At 31.0% G+C, this 21,344-nt stretch overlaps 1 protein-coding gene across 1 annotated transcript; it reads left to right on the top strand.

Annotated features, from left to right (window-relative positions):
- The first annotated feature begins 15,588 nt into the window (after positions 1-15,588).
- On the top strand, positions 15,589-17,687 carry LOC129311853 (transcription factor TCP4-like). The gene is made up of 2 exons (XM_054954325.1): positions 15,589-17,271; positions 17,495-17,687. The coding sequence occupies exon 1, from the start codon at positions 16,323-16,325 to the stop codon at positions 17,238-17,240; it is 918 nt and encodes a 305-aa protein (XP_054810300.1). The 5' UTR covers positions 15,589-16,322; the 3' UTR covers positions 17,241-17,271; positions 17,495-17,687.
- Positions 17,688-21,344: the final 3,657 nt, after the last annotated feature.

Genomic DNA, 21,344 nt, shown 5'->3' with positions numbered 1-21,344 from the left:
AAAATATCAATAGCCTTATGCTTCTAGTGTAGTTTATTCAACCTCTCTACTACCTCAATAAACTCATTCCCCACATATACTACAATTACTTTCTCATTGCTTATAGTATCAACATCAATCAAAAGTGGCATAGCATCATCACCTTCCTTATCTTTGCATCCACTAGTACCCACTTCCTAGTTATTAGCCAATTACTCTTTTAACTCAATATCTGAACATCTCACTAATACTTTTCCACATTCTCCTCTACTATATGACCTTCAATAGATCAAACCCCTCCTACTTTTTTTAAATAATCCACATTTCTCTATCCTCTCTTCTTAGTCAAACTAATAGTGAATATATCCTCATCATTAGTTTCATCAAACTCCTTCTCCTTTCTCATAATCTCCTACACCTTTTCTATTTTAGATTAATCTCTAGCCATTCCTCCTTTAACACTAAAAGAACCTCTTGAACTTGGTTAACTGATAACTAGAAGCTATACCTTGGTCACTATAGACATAAATCTCATCTGATTGCAATTTCTAAATCCATGTCCAACACAACCACATCAATAGCAAAACTATTATAACTTCTTGTATTTTGCCAATACCCGAACTCTATCACCATGAAGCTTCAAAATTTAAAAACCAGCACTCAATGACCTCCTCAAATCCACAACCACACATACTTACAAAAAAGTATGCAATAATCTCTTATTGTGATTCGGATCCTTTGTCATTACTACTTCCCCAACACGATTACCAATCTTTATTATTTTCTCAAGATTTATAGTATAACATCCTCAGTTTTTAAATAAGGAATTATCAGTATTTCGAAGGGTACTTTGATTAATTTAGATAAATTATTGATTAATGATGTTTATGGGAGACTAATATAGTTTTTAGAGCTTGAATCATCATTGGATAAGATTTTCTTTCTTCCCCCTCACCATTTTATGCAAAAATTCTAACTTTTAGGGCAATGGGGCTTTGATCTCAATTTTCTTGGGTTTAAACTAAACCTATTGACTTATTTAAGGTCTTGGAGAGTTAAATCAAGCCTCTAACCTTAGGTTTATAAGTTTTATAATGATTTAAAATTTTTGTTGAGGGTTTAGACGAACCTTGGGGATAATTTGAGAGTTTTTGGACAATATAGATAATTGGATGGTGATTTTGGTATGTTAGAATGTTTAATAGGATGCTTAGAATGTTTAAAAATGGTCAATGTTGTTAGATAAGGAATTTGAGTATTATGGGTATTTGGAACCTAGTGAATTCAGGGTTATCCGGAGTGACAATTGATAATTGTCACTTGATTATGTAGATTGAGTGTTGTTCAAGCTTTATCATGTATATAGAATATGTGGAGCTAATGTTAAGCCACGTTAATCATCTTGTGTGACAAAGGGTTGAGATAATGGAATAATTTACACTAGTTGATTATATTGCTTAACTGTTTCGAGTAGATAAGTATATTTGTTTGCATATGTTTCAAAAGCTTGGCATGTTGTGAAAGATAATTTTCCTTATGTATTAGAAATTACTTTCAAAATAATAAAGATTTTTAAGTCCTTATGTGAAAAATATAGTAATTTTTTACAACTGTGTAAAATGTATGAAAAGTGTGAGCATGATCATGTTAGGGGATAGGAGTTCACCCAAAGGAAGGAGTAATGAAATTCCATATAGCATGTATCTCCTTAGTGTCTAGTGAGGCATGACGTTGAAAAAAGTCTCCTTATTATCTATGTAGGGTACGGTGTTGGAGAATGATGCTTCTTAGCATTAGTGATGCAGTGTTGGAGTAACGACACCCCGATTCATGTGAGATAGGGGGAGATCATAGTCTGAAAGTGGAATAGAACACCTTTGGTTAGGTGATCCTACACTAAAGGTGAACTTGGACCATTGTGAATGTACTCTTGGTTCAAGAGCTTATAATTTCAGTCAGGGTGATATTGAAGCTCAAATGGTAGAATGATTATGCTAATGGTAAACGACTTGTGTTTATAGAAAGTAATTGTTGAATATGCTAAAGTGGAAATATATATTTACTATAGAAAATGTTATGTTGTAATATGTTAAAAGTGTGTTTTAATGCTTAATAGCTTTACTCCTATATAGTTGTGCATGTTAATTAATAGTAGTAAATTGTTCTGTTATTGAAATGTTCATCTCACCCTATGTTATATTTTACAAGTGAGAACTCCAATAGGGGCAAGGGGAAGGAAGGGGTGACTGAAGACTAAAGAGTATTGTTGTATAGCTCTTTCCTTTTTTCTTTTTGGGTTTGTAATGAATATGCTATTTTATAATGCTAACTTAGGAGCATTTCATTTGTTTTGGTAATCACTTGTATGGGGATTTGTGGAATGTGTGCGTATCTTGGCCTAAATCTTTAGTGATTGTGATTAAATGAGTGCACTCGATCACGATACTAGTACAAGTGACATAATTGTAATGATTTATGTGTCAAAATGAGCAAAACGATATTTGTGTTAAATTTTATCCACCCCTTTGTGTTGTTATGTATTGGGGGTTGGTAGTCATTTTGAGTATAAATGCTTATTTGTATGATATGATTGACTTGTCATATTGTGTGTGGTCCATTTGAGGTGGTCGAAGTGATTCTAGAGCTAATGGAATTTAGTAGTGTGTTTTGAACACTTTTGAAAGTGTTTTGAGATGAAAACGAACCATTTTATATTCAAGTATCCATCTTTTTAATGGATAATTATTTGAGTGTAAGACTAATGCCATTAGTTAGAGAACTCAAAGAGTTAAATGCGGATACTTGCACCACTCAAATTGAACATCGAATGTCAAAAAGGTGCGCTTCGAAAGTTTGGAGTACTATCATGACAGAAATATGTTGTCATGACAATAGGTGCACGCCGTGGTGTATAGTAGTTGTACTGCAGTGCAAATGCCCTCTGAGGGACTTATCCAGTTTCTAAAAAAATTCTAGATTATATTATCTTATTCTCAGATACTTATGGTTTTCATGCTTCCGTTATTATATTTGATTGATTTTAAACTATGATTTGAGCTTAAACAATATTTTTAAAAGGGTTTTTAGAGGATTCCATTATTTTATACTAATTATTTTTAAACCCTTGGGTTGTGATAACTTTTACTTGAAATTTTATCTAATATTGGTTATCACAATGACATGTAAAAGTGTTGTCCTAGTAATATCAAGGAAGACATTACACATAGCCTCAAAAGGAACTCCATGTAGTTGAATCCAAATCAGACTCTTACTAAAGTCAAATTCATTAAGCATCATAAACTTCTCCCACTCTATCATATTCAATATCTAACCATTCAATGACCATTTCCCCCACTCAGAATTTGATTATATTCTTTATCATTCAAAAATTTGTAAAAGAAAGAATTCTTCATGACTTTAACAATATCCAAACCAGTGTAAAGATTCCATGCACATTCCAAACATTCCAGACCAGTGGCTCTACGATTGTATAAGAATCACCCTTATTGGACGTTACCATAATCACCGTCGACAAACAAATGTCCATCACAATTCCCTCTGATCACCTCTCTAATCTCCACTAGCCCTTCCAACCTCCTTTCATGCTAAAAAATTGTTACACTCAATTGACTCTCTCACATGTCTACACAGGAAGAACTCTTTTTTTTTTTATTTTTAAAAACCATTTTGTAAACTAATTTTTAAAATTTATTTTCTAAAACAAAAGAAAATCAAAATGTGTTTGACCATGCCAATTTGAACAAAATTTTAGAGTTAAAAAATGGCTAATAGAAGTGGTAGCTAATAATTGATGGTGATGATGGTCTATGATAATGGCCGACTATAGCTAAAGATAATTTATAATAGTCAAATATACTATACTTTTAAGATGTTTTTTTTTTAAAAAAGAATGAGCATAAATTTCAAAACATTGAAATCCAAAACACTTACCCAAATAATTTTTTTATTTTTTGTTTTTAAAAACAAAAAACAGTTTTTGAAAAAAATTAGAAATCAAACATGCTTATATGTCTAGTCTAGGTAGACGTGGGAAGTTCAGTGTCCTAAGAAAAGCTATTCCTTTTTCTTTTGATGAAAAGATAAATTATATTAAGAATATAAAAAGGAAAAGAAAACCATAAAGTTAAAATCAGACAAGGACATTAAAAAAAAAAACTAAATATGATGGTGGTTTTATTAGATAGAGCCATGCTTCAAAACTGATAACTTTAAAATATATTTAAGAGATGCTTAATATCATGGATTATCAGGCATTGACTTTTGGGAGACGAGAAATGGCCACTGCTAAACTTCATAACGAGCTTTCCCAATTGCACTGTAGAACCAAACTAATTCATCTAGAAATTACATATCCAAAAAGCAAGCTTCAGATGCAGATCATCAAGGAGAATTCTGGTGGGACATGGGGCTAAAGTCATAAATAAGGATCGAGATTAAAGGTCCTGTTCAAATGAGAATTTAAGCTTTAAAAATTAAATTTTTTTAAAGTAATCGGCTTGAAAGCCTAACTCTGATAGACCCTGTGAAAAAAGGCTCAAGCTTGAGCGTCCCTTCAAGCTTGGTTATCTTACACACACACACTTGATTGATAAAGATTTTAATTAATTTAAATGACTTTTATGTGAGACTTTGATGAAGATTTATATTTAAATTAATGAAGATTTTAATTTTTATCTTAAATTTAAAATTTAAAATTTTAGTCAAATTTTATATTGACTTTTATGTGAGATATTGATTTGTTTATATTAAATTTTAAAATATTCTATTTAAATTAAAACGTTAATTTTTTTTTAGAAAGATAGGCTTAAGGGCCGGCCTTGAGCCATTTAAATAAGAACTGAGCCTTAAAATTATATCAATTTTTAGGTAATCGGATTTTAGGGCATGATTCTTTAAGAGCCAAGCCCTTATCCCTTAAAGATTAGGTCGACTCTGATTTTTACCTCTACATAGGGTGAACGCATGTGCAGTAGGCGTTGGATTGAAAGTCTTTACCATTGAGAGAGATTTCCACAAAACAGTAATTTTTTTTTCTTTTATTGAATTTGCTAATCTGGATTTCCTATGTGGATCGATGAGCTTGAAGTTACAATGATTGTTGAACCAAATCCTCAGCGAGAAAAGCGATTCCTTGATTTGCCAACCAGTTAGGGCAAAAAAAAGTAATGATACTTGATCTACAATCTCTGATTGAGTAAGAAATTAAAAGCCAACACGTCAATGTCTTGCTTTTCAATTTTCACTTATCTTCACCATATCTCTACCAAATGCCTTATCCAACTTTTGACTCAGTTTAATCGTATGTGCTTGCATGATTGACTTTATCAACAAAATATTCTAATTCTAGTCATACATGCACACACATGTCTTGAATGCAAACTAAGGTCCGTTTGCTTACCAAAACATAATAAAATGAAATGAATTAAAAAAAAATAAGATAATAAAAAAATAAGTGAGCATATTTACAAAGAAGAGGAGTAATTTATTTCATAGAATTGAGAATTATGATTCATAAAATTTTTAGAGAGTGTGATAATTCTCATATTCGTAATATATATTAATGAGTTTTATCATATTTGCTATAGTAAAAAGGGTGATTTAATTCATTTTTATTTTGATTTTTTCAATATATTTTATTTTATTCATTTTTAATAACTAAATGAGACCTAAATGTATACTTAACACACTTTAAGGAATGGGCTCTTCACCTTTTTCATCTAACTCTATTAAATTTTTTAATAAATGAATTTAAGCAACAAACTTATAGGGCAGAATATGTAATATAGGACTGATCAGAAAAAGACAGTAATATTTAAAAGTTAGAAGGAATAACACTCACATATAAGTACCGAATTCGCTTTAGCTGTATATATTGTGTGTGTAATTGTGCAAATTGGCCTCAAAACTATGAATTCAAAAATGTCTAAAACTTTAAACTTATTTTTAATATAATGTTTATCTTCAACTTTTAAAAACAGATTAATCTATTCTTATTATTAATAAAAGTTAATTTTGACTGTTAATAATCAAAAAATAACAAAAAAAGACATGAAAAATTACATAAAGGACAAAAAAATACAATAAAGGATACTCAAAAATTATAATAGACAAGGACCAAAAAAATTTTTATTGGTCCTTTTCTATAATTTTTTTATATTTTTTTATTTTTTAATCAATTAACAATCAAAGTTAACTTTTCTCAATAATAAAAGCCTGACTGCATGAAAAATAAATTTAAAATTTTAAAAAATTTTAGATTTATAATTTAGAGTTCAATTTACTTTTCTACATTTATATTTAAAGCCAAGCTTTGTTTTAACTAACCTCTCTTTCGAACTAATATCTAACAATAAAATCTTTGCTAAAAAACAAACAATAAAATCAGCGGCATGTCTTGATAAAAGATGAATTGGGCGGCTGGTCATCACTAAAATTTCTAAATAAGTGCTTGAGAATTAAGCTTCCAGAACAAAAATGTTTGTCATGCCTGACAATGATATTTGTGGTCATAAATCCCTCCACATTTCCACTATCTCATATGCCCTTCCATTTCCTTCACTTCCTTTTTTTTTCTAAGGATATCTTTGAATATTTGGACATCAAAATTAAAAGTGAAGTCTCTGAATGATAGTTGGAAACATCTTTGATTTCCTTAATCTTTCTCTCTTTTTCTCAATCTTCCGTCATAGACTTGACTCCAAATCTCATCACCAACTAACCATTATTACATGCCTATCTTCGAAATTAAAAATAACAATGTTAAGGTGCAAAAATACTCATAAAATATCTTGTGAAGAGTTGCTAGTATCTTTAACTTAAGTATGGTATAATTTTATCTATCAACTCTTCAAAATGGTGCAAATTAAAACTCCTTAATTTGTAACGGGAGTTAAATGTCCATTAAGTAAATATCATGGGTCTCACATGTTTTCCAAATGTAAATGGGTAAGAGGGAAAGAAATATCCATCATGTGCTACACTTTGGTGTAATTTTCTGGCCAAAATCCTAAAAAACTCTGCAAAAATCCCCAATCTAAAACAAAGATATATGTTAGCAAACATTAATCATGAATGTAAAACAATCTAAAGCAAATATATATGTTAGCAAACATTAAAATTTTATTTGACCCAGAGTGTTAATAACAAAATGCATGTGTTCAAAAATGCCTTAACAAACACAAATCCTATCCACAATATTTTATTTTGTCAAACTTTACAGTCAAGAGGATAGGGCAGAGAGTTTGAACTAACTTGAGTAGTGGAGAAAAGAGAGTTAAGAGTTGGGATAGCTTCTAGATGGATTTTAAATTAAAATATGTTTATGTGACTATGATACGTAACAAAATAAAATACCATGCCTGAGGTTAATTTTAGCCAATTAGGACAAATTTAAATACATACATACATGCATGCATGCATGCATGCATATTTATGTTTGTATGGAGTTCATGTCAAATAAAATTTCAATGTTTGTAACATTCATAATTAATGCTTGCTAACGAGTACATTTGTTATGAATTGAAGGTTTTTGCACCATTTTTATGTTTGATGGGCAAATTTTCTTTGTAGTGTACCATGCACATTTTTACCATAAACTTGTTTACATGTAGCCTAGCATGTGAGACCCACAACTCTTATTTAACAAACATCAAGTTTCTATTATGGATTTGGAATTTTTGCATTGTTTTTAAAAATTAATGGGTAAGATTGCATCATCCTTGAGTTAATAATGATAGTAGTTCCTCACAAAATATCTTATAAGAATTTTTGAACCTTGAACCAAGATAATATTTGTCTTCTTGATTAAGGAGGTGGTCATAATATAACATATTATATATCATACTCTTCAATCTTCAAACCAGTAATGTCAATCAACAAAAATAACAACAACAATAAGCTTTATCCCACTAGGTGAGATCAAATACATGGATTACATTCTGCCATTATATTCTATCATTTACCAAACTTTTAAAAATATTGTTAACAAAAATGTCTCAATAAACAATTTGTATAAGTATTTTCTTTAACTTTCCTCTACCTCTGTTTGTAGGGCTCACAGTAATTTGTTGTACTATCCTCATGATGCCTCCCGTTGTCTCTCCATATATGTACAAACTATTTTAAATGATTTTTTACAATCTTTTTCTTAATAAATGATTTGCTCACTTTTTTTTTCATCTATGCTTATTTCAAATTTTATTTTTACATATATGCTCACACATCTATCTCAATATTCTTATATTTGTTACTCTAACTTTAAGCTCCTGTTGTTCATTTAAAACTCAAAATTCACTACCATATAGATCATTTTATGATAGTTTGATAAAATTTTCTTTTAAATTTATTAGATACCTTTTGATTACAAATAACTCTTTTAATTTTTTTTTCAATTATACCATCCAGATTGTATTCTATATGCATAATATTTTTATTAATTTTTCTATTACGTTGAATAATTTCAGCAGATATACTATTAAAAAAGAAATATGACACAAGGTGGTGCAGAAGATGTTATCGCCTCATTGCCAATTGGATTCGTTATTTCCCTCAAACTTTGATTTAAACTATATATATATATATATATATATATTAATGAAACATACAAAGACCTTGATTGTCATCACACCAATCTCCTTCTGAGCACATGCTCTGATTTTTCGCGCTCATCAACCCATGGGCCACACCATTATCGTACGCATATATATGAGTACAGGTGCTTCATTTTCCGTCTGGAAGTCTGAGATTCTAGCATTGACTGATTAACCTTCTAGATCAGTGCCAAAAATCAAGAATAAAGCTAGTCACTCCTCCTTCAATGTTACTTTAATTATTTACTACAGAATATTTAGATAACATGCTTTATTAAGAAAAAAAAGTCACTTGCCTACTTTATTAGTTGATATAAAAGGTGCGTGGTTACATGTTGTTATACTCCTCTGATTATATTTATAGAATAAAAAGAGAAAATATTTATTTTGATTTTATTTATTAAGTCCCTCAATAATTATTGTGTGTATCTTTTTCTTTTTATCCCTATTAATTATTAGGAATGTTATTAAATACTAGAGAAAGTATGTATATGTATTAGAGATAAAGTTGAAAAATTAATAAATTTTTAGATAAATCTATTGGGGTTAATTTTTTTTTTTTTGGTTATAATGAAAATGTTACAAATGATTTATAAATAAAATCAAAAAGAATATAATATAAGTGCCTTCTCGATGATTTAGTTTATGATGAAAGCTTCTTAGATAATACACAATGGAGACATGATCAGCTAAAGCAGCTAGCTAGTGCCACAGAAGTCAAGTCAAGTGAAAGGCAAAGTGATACAAGTTAATTAGTCTAAATTTCTCAATCCAAAAAAGAATAACAGACTAATTATTTTATCTCTTCTTAGAAAAAAGTCACTTGCCTACTTTAGTCGATATGGAAGATAGTTATATTATGTTATATATTCCATCTGTAACATTATAAGTTTCTCAATTGGTAATTATCAATATTTTTAAGGATAATTTAGTCAATTTAGATAAATTATTGATGAACGAGGTTTATGAGAAACTAATATTTTTGGATCCCTAGACAGTCTTAAAAGAGGACTAGGTCGATGTTTGAGGGAATCATGACACAAAAGGGAGTTTAAATTTTAGTAAGACTTTATGTGCCATATGCTGCGGTGGGCGTGTCAACGCGTCACGGCACACGTGCAAAAGTAGCCCTTATCAGTTCATGAAAAAAGACCGAAAACAGAAGAGAGAAAAAAGGAAAATGAGAGAGAGCGATGAAGAAGAGCTTGTGTTCTACTAGGGCATGATCATTAGACCACATTGGGACCATTTGGAGCTTGAATCACCATTGGGTAAGTTTTACATTCCCTCTTCTCCCTCTTTTATGTGAAATCTGAATTGGTGGGGTAATGAGGGCTTTGATTTAGTTTCCTTAGGTTTAGACTAAATCCATTAGTTTATTTAAGGTCGTGGAGAGTTAAATCAAGTTTCAAACCCTAAGTTTGTAAGTATTATGGTGATTTAAGATTTTTAGTTAGGATTTAGACAAACCCTAAGAATAATTTAAAGATTTTAAGATAATGTAGGAAATTGGATGATGAATTTGGTGTGTTGGGAGGTTTAATAGAATGGTTAGAGTGTTTGGGAATGGTTGATATTGTAAGAAAAGAAATTTAGGTATTTTAGACACTTAAAACCTAGTGAATTTAGAGTTATTCGGAGTGATAATTGATGATTGTCACTTGATTTTGTAGATTGAGCATTACTCGAGCTATATCATGTGTATAGAACGTGTGGAGCTAACGTTAAGCCATGGCAATCTTTTTGTGTGACAAAGGATTGAGGTAACGAAATAATTTATAATGATTGATTATATTGCTTAACTGTTTGTGAGTAGATATGTTGATTTGAACTTGAGATTTGATAACCTTGTATATTGCGAAATGTGGTTTTGTACATGAAAAACTATTTGTGAATGATGAGAATGATAAAAGTTTTATATGACTTGATTGAGAAAATTTGAAATATATATGTATTATATACGATGAGTATGAGCATGATCATGTTAGGGGGTAGGAGTTCACTCGTAGGAAGGAGTAGTGAAAATCCATATGGCATTTATCTCTTTAGTGTCTAATGAGACATGGTGTTGGAGATTTTCTCCTTGATATCCATATGGCGTTGGAGAGTGACGCTCCTTAACATCAATGATGTGGTGTTGGAGTAACGACACCCCGATTCGTGTGTGATAAAGGGAGATCATAGTCTAGAAGTGGGATATGACACCTTTGGCCAGGTGATCCTACCACTGAATATGAGCTTGGACTATGGTGGATGTGCAATTGGTTCAAGAGTCTATGGTTTGAGTCAGGGTGATATGGAGGCTTGGATGGTAAAATAATCATATACGATTTGTACTAATGAAAAGAGTATGTGGTGATATGTTAAAAGGATTCTCAATTGGTAGTAAAAGATTTGTACTAATGAAAAGAGTATGTGGTGATATGTTAAAAGTATATTTTAGAGTTTTATAGTTTTACTCTCTTATGGTTGTGCATGTTAATTAATAGCAGTAAATTATTCTGTTACTGAGATGTTTATTTCACCTCATGGTTATATTTTACAAGTGAGGCTTCCGATAGGGCCAAGAGGAAGGAAGGGACAATTGAAGAGTGAAGAGAATAGTTGTATAGCTCTTCCCTTTCCTTTTTTTAGGATATTGTAATGAATATTGTTAACATATAATGCCAACTTAGGAACATGACATTATTTTGGATATCACTTGCATGAATTTATAATAAGTATGTGTATCTTGGTCCAAGGTTAATATTGTAGATTAAGTGTGTGTGCTTGGCCAAGTTAGAATTATAAGTAATGAATTTGAAGTGACTTATGTGCCAAAATAACCAAGTTGATATGTGTGTTAAATTTTATCCACCCCTTTGTGTTATTGTCAAACGGGGTTTGGAAGTCATTTTCAGTGTGATAGCTTATTTGTGTGATATAAATGAATCATCATGTTGTGTGTGGTCTATTTAAGGTGGTCAAAGTATTTTTAGGGCTAATGGCATTTGGTATTGTGAGTTGGACACATTTGTGTGTGTTTTGAGGTAAAAACAAATCATTTTGGATTTGGGAATTAATCTTTTAAACGGATGATTGTTTGAGTATAAGACTAGTACCATTAGCTAGAAAGCTTGAATAGCTTCGTGTAGATACTTGAACCACCTAAATCAAACGTTGAATGGCAAAACGACACGTTCTAGAAGTTCGGAGAGCTACCATGACAACAATCTTCCGTCATGATAGTAGGTGCGTGCCACGACGCATGGTAGTTGCATGGTGGCACAAATAGCCTTCGAGGGACTCGTCCCTTTGTGCCATCCACTGTGGCGAATGGGCTAGATTTTTAAAAGAATAGCTGGTTTCAACTTGTTTTGTAGGCTATTTAATTTTCATGCTTCCATATTTATATTTATTTGATGTCTAAGTACGGTTTGAGCTCAAACACTATTTTAAAAAGGGTTTTCTTGATATCCCATTATTTCAATTTATTATCTTTTAAACCTTTTAGTTGTGATAACCTTTACTTGGGATTTTATCTAATCCTGATTATTACAACAGGGTGTAAAAGTGTTATCCTGATAATATCAAAGCAGACATTACACCATCTATCCTAATTTATAAAACATTTTTAAGAAAGATTTAGTATCTCAAAATATAAAGTTTCATTAATAATATTTTTCTAATATTACACTTCCTATTATATCCTTTCTCAAATGGAGTATTAAATGAAGGGTATTTTTAAAATTTTATATTTTTGTTTTAACAGAATAAGTTTATATAGTATATTTAATAAGATCTATTGATATATATGATTTTTTTAAAAGGATCTCATATATTGTTACGGAAGTAGTATAATATAATTAAGTACCTTTTGGATAATTTAGTTATGATGAAAGTTTCTTAGATAATTTATAATGGAGACATAAGCCAAGGCAACTAGCTAATAATACCATATAAATCAAGTCAAGTGAGTAAATAAGGCATACTGATATAAGTTAATTAGTCTAAAATTCTCAGTCAATTAAAAAGAAGAACATTCTAATTTAGGGCTTGTTTGGTTTTTATTTTTAAAAATTGTTTTATAATAGAGTTTTCAAAATTATTTTCCAAAACAAAAGAAAACAAAATGAAAATCTATTTAGTTATGCTAATTTTAAAAAAGTTTTAAAATTAAAAAATAGACTAATAGTAATGATTGCAGGTGATTAATAGTTGTGGTTTCTAATAAAAATTAATTATGCTAACCATATTTTAAAATAATCAAATGTATTGTGTTTCAAAAACAAAAAAAATGAAAAAAATTTTAAGATATTTTATTTTTTGTCATGTTTAAAAACAATAAATGAGAACAATTTTAAAAAAAATTGAATCTAAGCACCTATTTGGTTACCTGCTTTTAGAATAGTTTTTTGTTTTGAAAAAAATGAAAAAAACTTGTTTGAATATGTATTTTCTATTATTTGTTATGAAAAACAAAAAAGTTAAAAGTTATTTTGAAAAACTAAAAAAATCAAAACAATAGATTTTTTGTCATTTTTTGTTCTACAAAACTAGAGAGAAGGCAGGAAATACCATGCTTTTATTAATGACAATTATATTATCAAAATAAATTATTCATTTACCTCTTATTTTACCAATTTAGATACATTTTTCAAAATAGAGATTCAAACATATTTTTTTTAATTTTTTTATTGAAAAAATATCACTCAAGGACCACTGTAAAAGTTTATACTAATTAAAGATCATAAAATTTTAAAATTTCACTATAGTTCTTTTGTCCTTATTTTAAATTAATTTTTTACATGAAATGATTGAATTACTCCTAAAGTTTAAAATAAAAAACAAAGTCACCTCCATTGTCTCTAGCACCAACCACCGAATAGTTGCCAAAGTCTAAAGACCCTGTTGATAGCAAGGTTGCTAGAGCCCTTGCCACCAGAGGGTTGCCGGTGGCCTCTCACCTAAGCCCTAATGCTGGTGACACTTTTATTAAAGAATAATTGGTGAAAGTGGCCAACGAGGGGTGTGATCCTATGATCTCTTGACTAACTAAAAAGCTTAACAAAAAAATATATGTAGTAGCTTAACTTCTAAATCACTTTCATATTATAATATAACGATATGTTATTAATTCTTGAACAGCATTTGTTATTTTTCTAATATTACTTATTAATCTGACATGATCAATTATAAATTAGGAGCTTTAAAATTTCATCGACTTGTTAAAGCTCAAATGGATTGATGACTTCAAATGAGTTATTGTTAAAATATGAATTGATACTTATTGATGAAAGACTAACATATATAATTATGACCATCCTATCTGTTTGTTTAACTTGTTAAAGCTCGAATTAATTATTGTTTTTCAAATGAGTTGCTGTTAAAACCCAAATGAAGACCACTTATCTCCCCTTTGACACATTTACCAATTGTTTTTAGGAGTTGGATATTAAAAAATGTAAGGTATTTTTTGAGGAGTTTGATGTTAAAAAATATAAAGCATTTTTAGTTTTTCAAATTGTAATCATTGTCTTTTATTTTTTTCAAAACTATCCCTATTGAAGAAATTATTTTATATTTATCTTTGGGTGAAACTTTAATAGGATAAATATAAAAAGATAAGGTTAGTTTGAAAATAAACAACTACTTTATTGGGTGTAAGATTTAATTAAAAATGTCTTATACTTTTAAATGGAAAGAGTATCTTTTAGATATTTTGTTATTTTTTGTTCTACAAAACTAGAGAAAAGACAGGAAATACCATGCTTTCATTAATGACAATTATGCCATAAAAATAAATTATTCGTTCACCATTTATTTCACTAATTTAGATATGTTTTTTAAAATAATGATTCAAATAAATTTTTCCATTTTTTTATTTTCAAAATATGTTCTGAAAAACTATTCTGCAGAATTGTGTTAAGAAGATAAAAACGAAAAACAAAACCAAACTCTAAAACACTAACCAAACAAGTTTTTTAATTTCCTCATTCCTGAAAATAAAAAATAATTTTTAAAAACAGAAACCAAACATGACCTTAATTATTCTATTATGCCAAACATGATCATAGCTGATAGAAATTGAAGTATGAAGGGGCATAATAATGAGAGTGGCAAATAGGAGGTGAGTGCGTTATACAAGCTCCCTTTAGCAAAACCACAAACTTATCAATACTGAAAACTGCGAAAGTACGTATAGAAAAAAGGAACCCAAAAAAAAAAATTCTGTTATATGTCATTATCAAAGCCTTCAAAAGGTGCGGCTGCAAGTGGAAGGCATAGCTATTTAGACTTGAGAGTTCTCTCTATCATTTATGAGTTTAATTAATTATAGCTCATCAATAGCAATTTGGGCCATTAGAGGCAGTTCTTTAACAAGTTAACGAGGTGTCGACAAAAATTTTCCAATTAACAAGAGTACTCCCTTCGTGTGTGTATATATATAAGAAAAAAATTATATCACATAATTTAAAAAATTTAATTAACTATAATAATTATATTAAAAATAAAAAAATAGATTAAAATACTCTGTATTAATCAACATAAACATCATTAATTATTTTCATCAATGTAAATCATGAGAGGTAATTTAAAAAATATATAATAAATGCTTATTAAAATGAGTTATTTAATTTATAAAAATATAAATAAAAAATGACAGTTTTTTTACTAATAAAGAATGGAGGAATTATGACTTACAGCTTACAAAATCATGGCACCAAATTCTGCCACTGATGTAAAGATTTTATTAGTGAATGATATACAAGTATTTCAAAAAAAAATTTGTGATTTTTTAAAATTGAACTCACTCAAAATTTTTCATTAAAAAAAAAAACAAGTTAACAACGTAATGCTTTTTGAGCTTATGTGGGTTAAAGATGGCAAAAAAGATCTTTAGTCTCTTCTGACAAAATCTGCCACGCTTTGCTGAAGAAGCATGAAGGAGGTCGTATAGGCTAAGGTACAATTTTCCCTCCTCACTATGCTTCATTTCTTCTTTCCACGCACGCCTCTCTTTTATTCTTTCTTGCAATAAAAAGCTCTTTAGAACCCATGTGATATCTCCACAACTCAAAGTTAAGTCACTAAGTTCAATGTCCTTTTGTTAGTTTGTGTTTTTTACCCCCCTCTGTACAATCCTGTTGGGGTTGAAAATTGAAATCATGCCTTTATATTCTCGGCCAAGTTTGAGTGTCCATGTAGAAAAAGAGACCAGACCCGTCTGCTGATTTACTCCGTCCTTTTACTCTCTCTAGATAAGACCTATATTCCCATAAAGAAGCAGTGAGGGATTAACTTTTGTTTGTATGTTTGTAAGGGTTTGTTTGGGGATTAAAGGCGACGTTGGGCAAGGAATCTGAGCTGAGAGATTGCAATAGCAGGTTTTTTTTTTTTTTTCTGGGGATCAGCAATGATCAGAATTCAGAGTACAACACAGGCAAGAAAAGCAGAAAATGGTGTCTGCTGCCTGAAGAAAAGCTAGAAGAAATCAAAATCCTCATAAGGGCAAAAGCAACAAAGGGGCAAAAAAAAAAAAAAAAGGAATCTGGATTTCAGTGGGAATCATCATCAGCAAAGAAGAGCACAAGAATCACAAGAACAAAACTTGAGCATATACTATCATTTTCAGCATCCTTACCAACATTTAGAAAGCATATTTTCCCACCATAGACAACCACATCAGGAGGAAGAGGAGGAAGAGAAGAAGAAGAACCAGAAAGTTTAAACTACAGAAAACAAAAGAGACGAATGGGCATGAAGAGCACAGGAGGAGAAATAGTTCAGGTTCAAGGAGGCCACATTGTTCGATCCACAGGTAGAAAAGATCGTCACAGTAAGGTGTACACTTCGAAAGGTCTTCGTGACCGAAGGGTTCGACTTTCAGCTCACACTGCCATTCAGTTCTACGATGTTCAAGACCGTCTCGGCTATGACCGACCCAGCAAGGCGGTGGATTGGCTCATCAAGAAGGCCAAATCCGCCATTGACAAACTCGGAGAGCTTCCTCCATGGCATCCGGCAGTTGGTAACACTACTGAAGAAGCTCCTGAAATAAGAATTGCAGAAGAAACTGAGTCTTCTGGTTACAACATTCAGCTTCAGAGACAGTTTTGTGAGAACCCAGATAACCATTCTGGTTTTATTTCGTCGCAGATGGGCACTGATGCCATAGCTTTCTTCCCCACGAGTTCTGCTACTATGAGTTCCTCTATCAATTTTCAGAACTACCCAGCTCATATAATCTCCAGAACCACCGACCCAGATGAAGATCTAGGACTTTCTCTTCATTCGTTTCAAGACCCAGGTCTGATTCATGGCCAATCATCACATGGAGACGCGAATAATCCCGCAGGATTTGTGACTTGGAACAACAACGACGCTTCTTCCATGTTAGTGGGGCAAGGCTCGACTACATTTTCTCAAAGGGGGACCCTTCAGTCCAGTTTTTCAGCATGGAATGACAATATTGCAATGACTTGTTCTTCCTCGGATCAGCAGCAGAACAAGTCTCAACAAGCTTCGATCTTTGGAAGCAGGTTTCTTCTGTCTGATGGAATGGGAATTCCTGGATTCTGCATTCCCGCGAGAATTCAAGGCCAAGAGGATGATGGAATTGCATCTGATCACAGGCCATCTTCTTCTTCTTCCCCTAATTCTCTTCACTGAAACTGTTTGGTGTTCCATCCTTATCCATCAGGTACTCCACTGAATTGCCCAATTTTCTTTTTGCTGAACGATTTCAGAGATTTGAATGAAAAAATGGAATAGAGTCAGTTATGGACCACTTCGTTCGATTTTTGCAAACATAGCATCTTTTGCTTTTATTGGAACAAACAATAAATAGTATTCATTCTTCTAAACAATTTCCCATGCGAAACTATAAACTCACAAAAAAATTTCGCCTCCATTATTATAAGCAGGAGTGTTTCTGGCATTCATCAGATTTGCAACTAAGTGGAAGATCATGAGAATCAACAAAATCCGATGAATGCAGCAGTTATCTGGTGGAGATCAACTCCTAGCTTTTTTCTGGAAAATTGTTCTTGTAATTTTAATTTAGTTGTATTTCAGTTTTTAAATTTTGATTTGTTATAATTAGATCCTTATAGGTTTGATCTTGAATTATGATTTTTGCAATTCAATCTTTAAAGTTTTAACTATTTAAAATATTAGTCCCTATATTGTAAAAAATAAAATTAAAAATATTAAAATTATATAAAAATTTAGTACAAATATTTAAAATTAATAAAAATTTTAATCTTTATAAAGATAAAAAATTTTAAAATAGTTTTAATTTTTATAATTTTATTTTTTAAAAAATACAGAATAATATTTTAGATAGTTAAAACTATAGAAACTAAGTTCTAAGAGTCATCATTCAAGGATTGAACTATAATAAAATACAAGCTTTAAAAATTTAGTTACAATGAGTTAATGTTTAAGGACTAAATTACAACAATATCAAAATTATAAAAGGCTAAATGTTTAATTTTCCTCTATTCTTTTAACAAAAAACCTAGATACAGTTTTATTGTTATTTAATATCAAGCTTTCCAATAAACAAATGATACATGGATTATCTACAGAAAAATAGAAAATTAAAAATTTCCTGTTATCATATGTGCATTGGGGATCTTAATAGGAAATATCTATAAAACTATAACTAAAGTAGTACTCTAGTCATATGAATGAGAGGTAGGGGCTGATAATTACAAATTTGAGAGTATGTGTGTTGGTTTGATAGTAAAGAGCAAGACTTTTCACATTCCCAAAAGGTACGTGTGAACAGTTTTAGTGGGACAGTACTCTCAATCACGCGCAATGGATTCATTACATTCAATATTATCGGTAAATTTGGCCAAAAAATATTACCGGTAAAAGCTATGGTATGGAAATTTAAGTTGAACTTTTCAGCTAAACTGATGAACCATTATATTAGGTTAATAAAATAATTTGTCTATTTGTAAGCATCTTTATAAATACTAGTTAAACTTATAAAAATATTTTACTCCTAGTGAGCTTTCGAAACTTTACTTATCTAAATTTGTTATTAAAAATAATTTTATTTATAAACGGTTTGATTCTTACAGTCTTTATTATTAACTCTTGAATTAATGCTTTAGTTAGTTTATTGACAAGTATGATACCTTTAAAAGGGGTGCAATGCAACACCAAATTCGATTGACATTGATGCTTATCACGATGTTCTCCCTTATTATTGAGCATTATCGTACAAACCGAGCTTTGTTTTTATTATTCAATTTTGGCCCTGCGCTCTTGGATATTTTTTTCTAAGTCGATAAAAATTTGATGTGCAAATTATATTCTCGTCATGTGATATCATAACATGCATTAATTAAATGTTTATTTGATGAACGTGAAATATTTTATTCAGACTAAAATTCTACTTTTATGGGGCACAAGCCTAGAGAAGAAGCAGTCTCGTGAAAAGCTTGGGATGAAAACTTTTGAACCAAAAGGAACTGTGTTAAGAAAGCCTAGTTTAGTGGGGTAACAAGTAGGAGAGAGGGGTCGATCTCTTCGTTGTCGTGATGGAATGATTGGCTCAAAGTAAAAGTAGCAAACTTTTGAGAATTAGAGCAACAAGAAGTTGGTGAAATAAAAAAATTAAAAGAAACAAAGAAAATGAATAATAAAGAGGGTGATCATAAATTGAATTCAAACGAACTGACACAGCGTGTACAAAAGCAAGCACGTTGGTGGAAATACGGAGAAAGAGGAATAGAGTTGTAAATATGTATTGGATCTTGTGCCCGTTTGGTGGCTATCACACTCACTCACCTCCTTCGTCCTTTTCTACCGCCTCGACCCCTTTTCTGCACTCTTCTCTGTCTTTCACTTCTTTTTTTTTTGTCTTTAATTTCTTCCACACACACATATATTCACATATAAATTTATTTTTGTGCATGTCTATGTGTTTTCATAATGTCATATATCCATAGCATCATGACTTAGCTTGTTTCAGCTGCAGAGTTTTCATCATCAAGGGTCAGGTACAGTGTGTGTGTTTGGGTAAAACAAGAGTCAATTTTTTTTATATAAAAAAAGTATTCCACACACCAATTATCAATAAAAGAAAAACAGAAAGCAATAAACATGAATACAACCTACAAAAACAAAAGAAAGACAGAAAGCAGTAAAACTTAGATACAACCTAAAACAAAAACCAGAAAAATCAACCAATACCAAATCTGTCCATTTCCCTGCAAGCAAACAATGAAAAAGAAGAAGAAGAAGAAGCTTTTATCCCAGAAACATCTGCAAGTAAGATAACGTTAAAGAAAATGTTGCTTGAGTAAGCCATCCTATTAGACACATTCACTTAGTACCCAATGTTGCTAAAATATTAGTAGCCCTATTACCTTGGCGACACACCAAGGAGGTCATCTGCTGAATTTTTCAAAGAAAGCAGCTCTTGAACCAAATCCACACATTGCAACTCGCCAACCAACTTAATTCTTCTTACCTGTCAGAAGATTATATAATTCCTCACAATCCATTTCCAGTAGCACAGCACTAGCTCCAAACAAGCAAATAGATAGCAGGCCCCCCTTCAAAGCACGACACTCAGTCATGAAAGGAGACATTGCACTTATCTTCATTCCCAATCCACCAACCATATTACCAAGGCTATCACGGCAGACCACTCCCACTTTAGTAGCACCAATTGCCTGAATGAAATATCCATAAGTGTTTATTTTAATTTTCCCCTGCATAGGAGAAATCCATGACATAATTCGTCATTCCTATCATCCTGACTCTGCATCTATGACATATCTTTCTTCATTGCTTGAAAACATTCCAAACTAGATTTTAAGCCTCATATATTGCCCTTCCTGCATCTACTCTTTCCCTATTGAAAACCCAATCACACCTTTTCCAAATAGCCCAACAAAGAGTAGCCTTCCCCTACCCATCCAATTTTCTATCTTTCGCAAACATATACAAAAACCAATGAACTACACTCTTAAAACCTTCTTTCTAGATTTTCAAGGATGAACTACAACCAAACCAAACGCTTTGAGCCCATTCACAGAAAAATAGCAAATGTTCATAGGACTCAACTTCCTCAAAACAAATGGGACATGTAATATTGCCTATTTTACTCCACATACTTAACCAATAAATCACACATTACTATGGTAATTAGGAATTAACCATCCTAGTCACCATAACATGGTAAATAGTTCTCAAATGCAATTAGAGAGAAATTAACCATAGTAGAAAAGAAAAGACCAAGGTTTAAAGGTCTACTATTGTTATTTGGACTAAATATAAACCCTTTAATAAAACAGTACAACTTCACAATTTATTGGGATTCCAAGTTGACAGCTCAAGCCAATACATAACAAAACCTATGCAATCATAAATCAGGTTTGAAAGCATTTAGAAGCATGGGATACCAATTATTTTGAAAATCATCTTGAAGAAAGGGATAAAAATGACACTTGAAAATTACAAGAGCGTTTACCATAGCTTATGTAACATCCAGAATTCTTAATCTCAAGACTAATTAGTAATTTAGCAAATAATTGTATTAGCCATGATTTTGGATTGTAAATTGACATTTTGGGTCATTAGACAATTGTATGATTAGGATTGGAAGGAAGTAGAGTTGCTCGGGATCGAGTGGGAGAGCTCAAGTAGGAACTAGCCATGCGCTGCATGGAACATTCAAAAACTTAAAATCTAGAATAAATTGACTAATTAAGGGATAAATTAGTTAAAAAGATAATTAATTAATTTAAT

Source organism: Prosopis cineraria, unplaced genomic scaffold (genome assembly GCF_029017545.1).
Source record: "Prosopis cineraria cultivar Desert tree isolate PC_DT_omini unplaced genomic scaffold, ASM2901754v1 PC5, whole genome shotgun sequence".
NCBI classification, from domain to species: domain Eukaryota; kingdom Viridiplantae; phylum Streptophyta; class Magnoliopsida; order Fabales; family Fabaceae; genus Prosopis; species Prosopis cineraria.
Note: the sequence above shows the minus strand (reverse complement) of the source record. Positions and strands in the feature narration are given on the sequence as shown.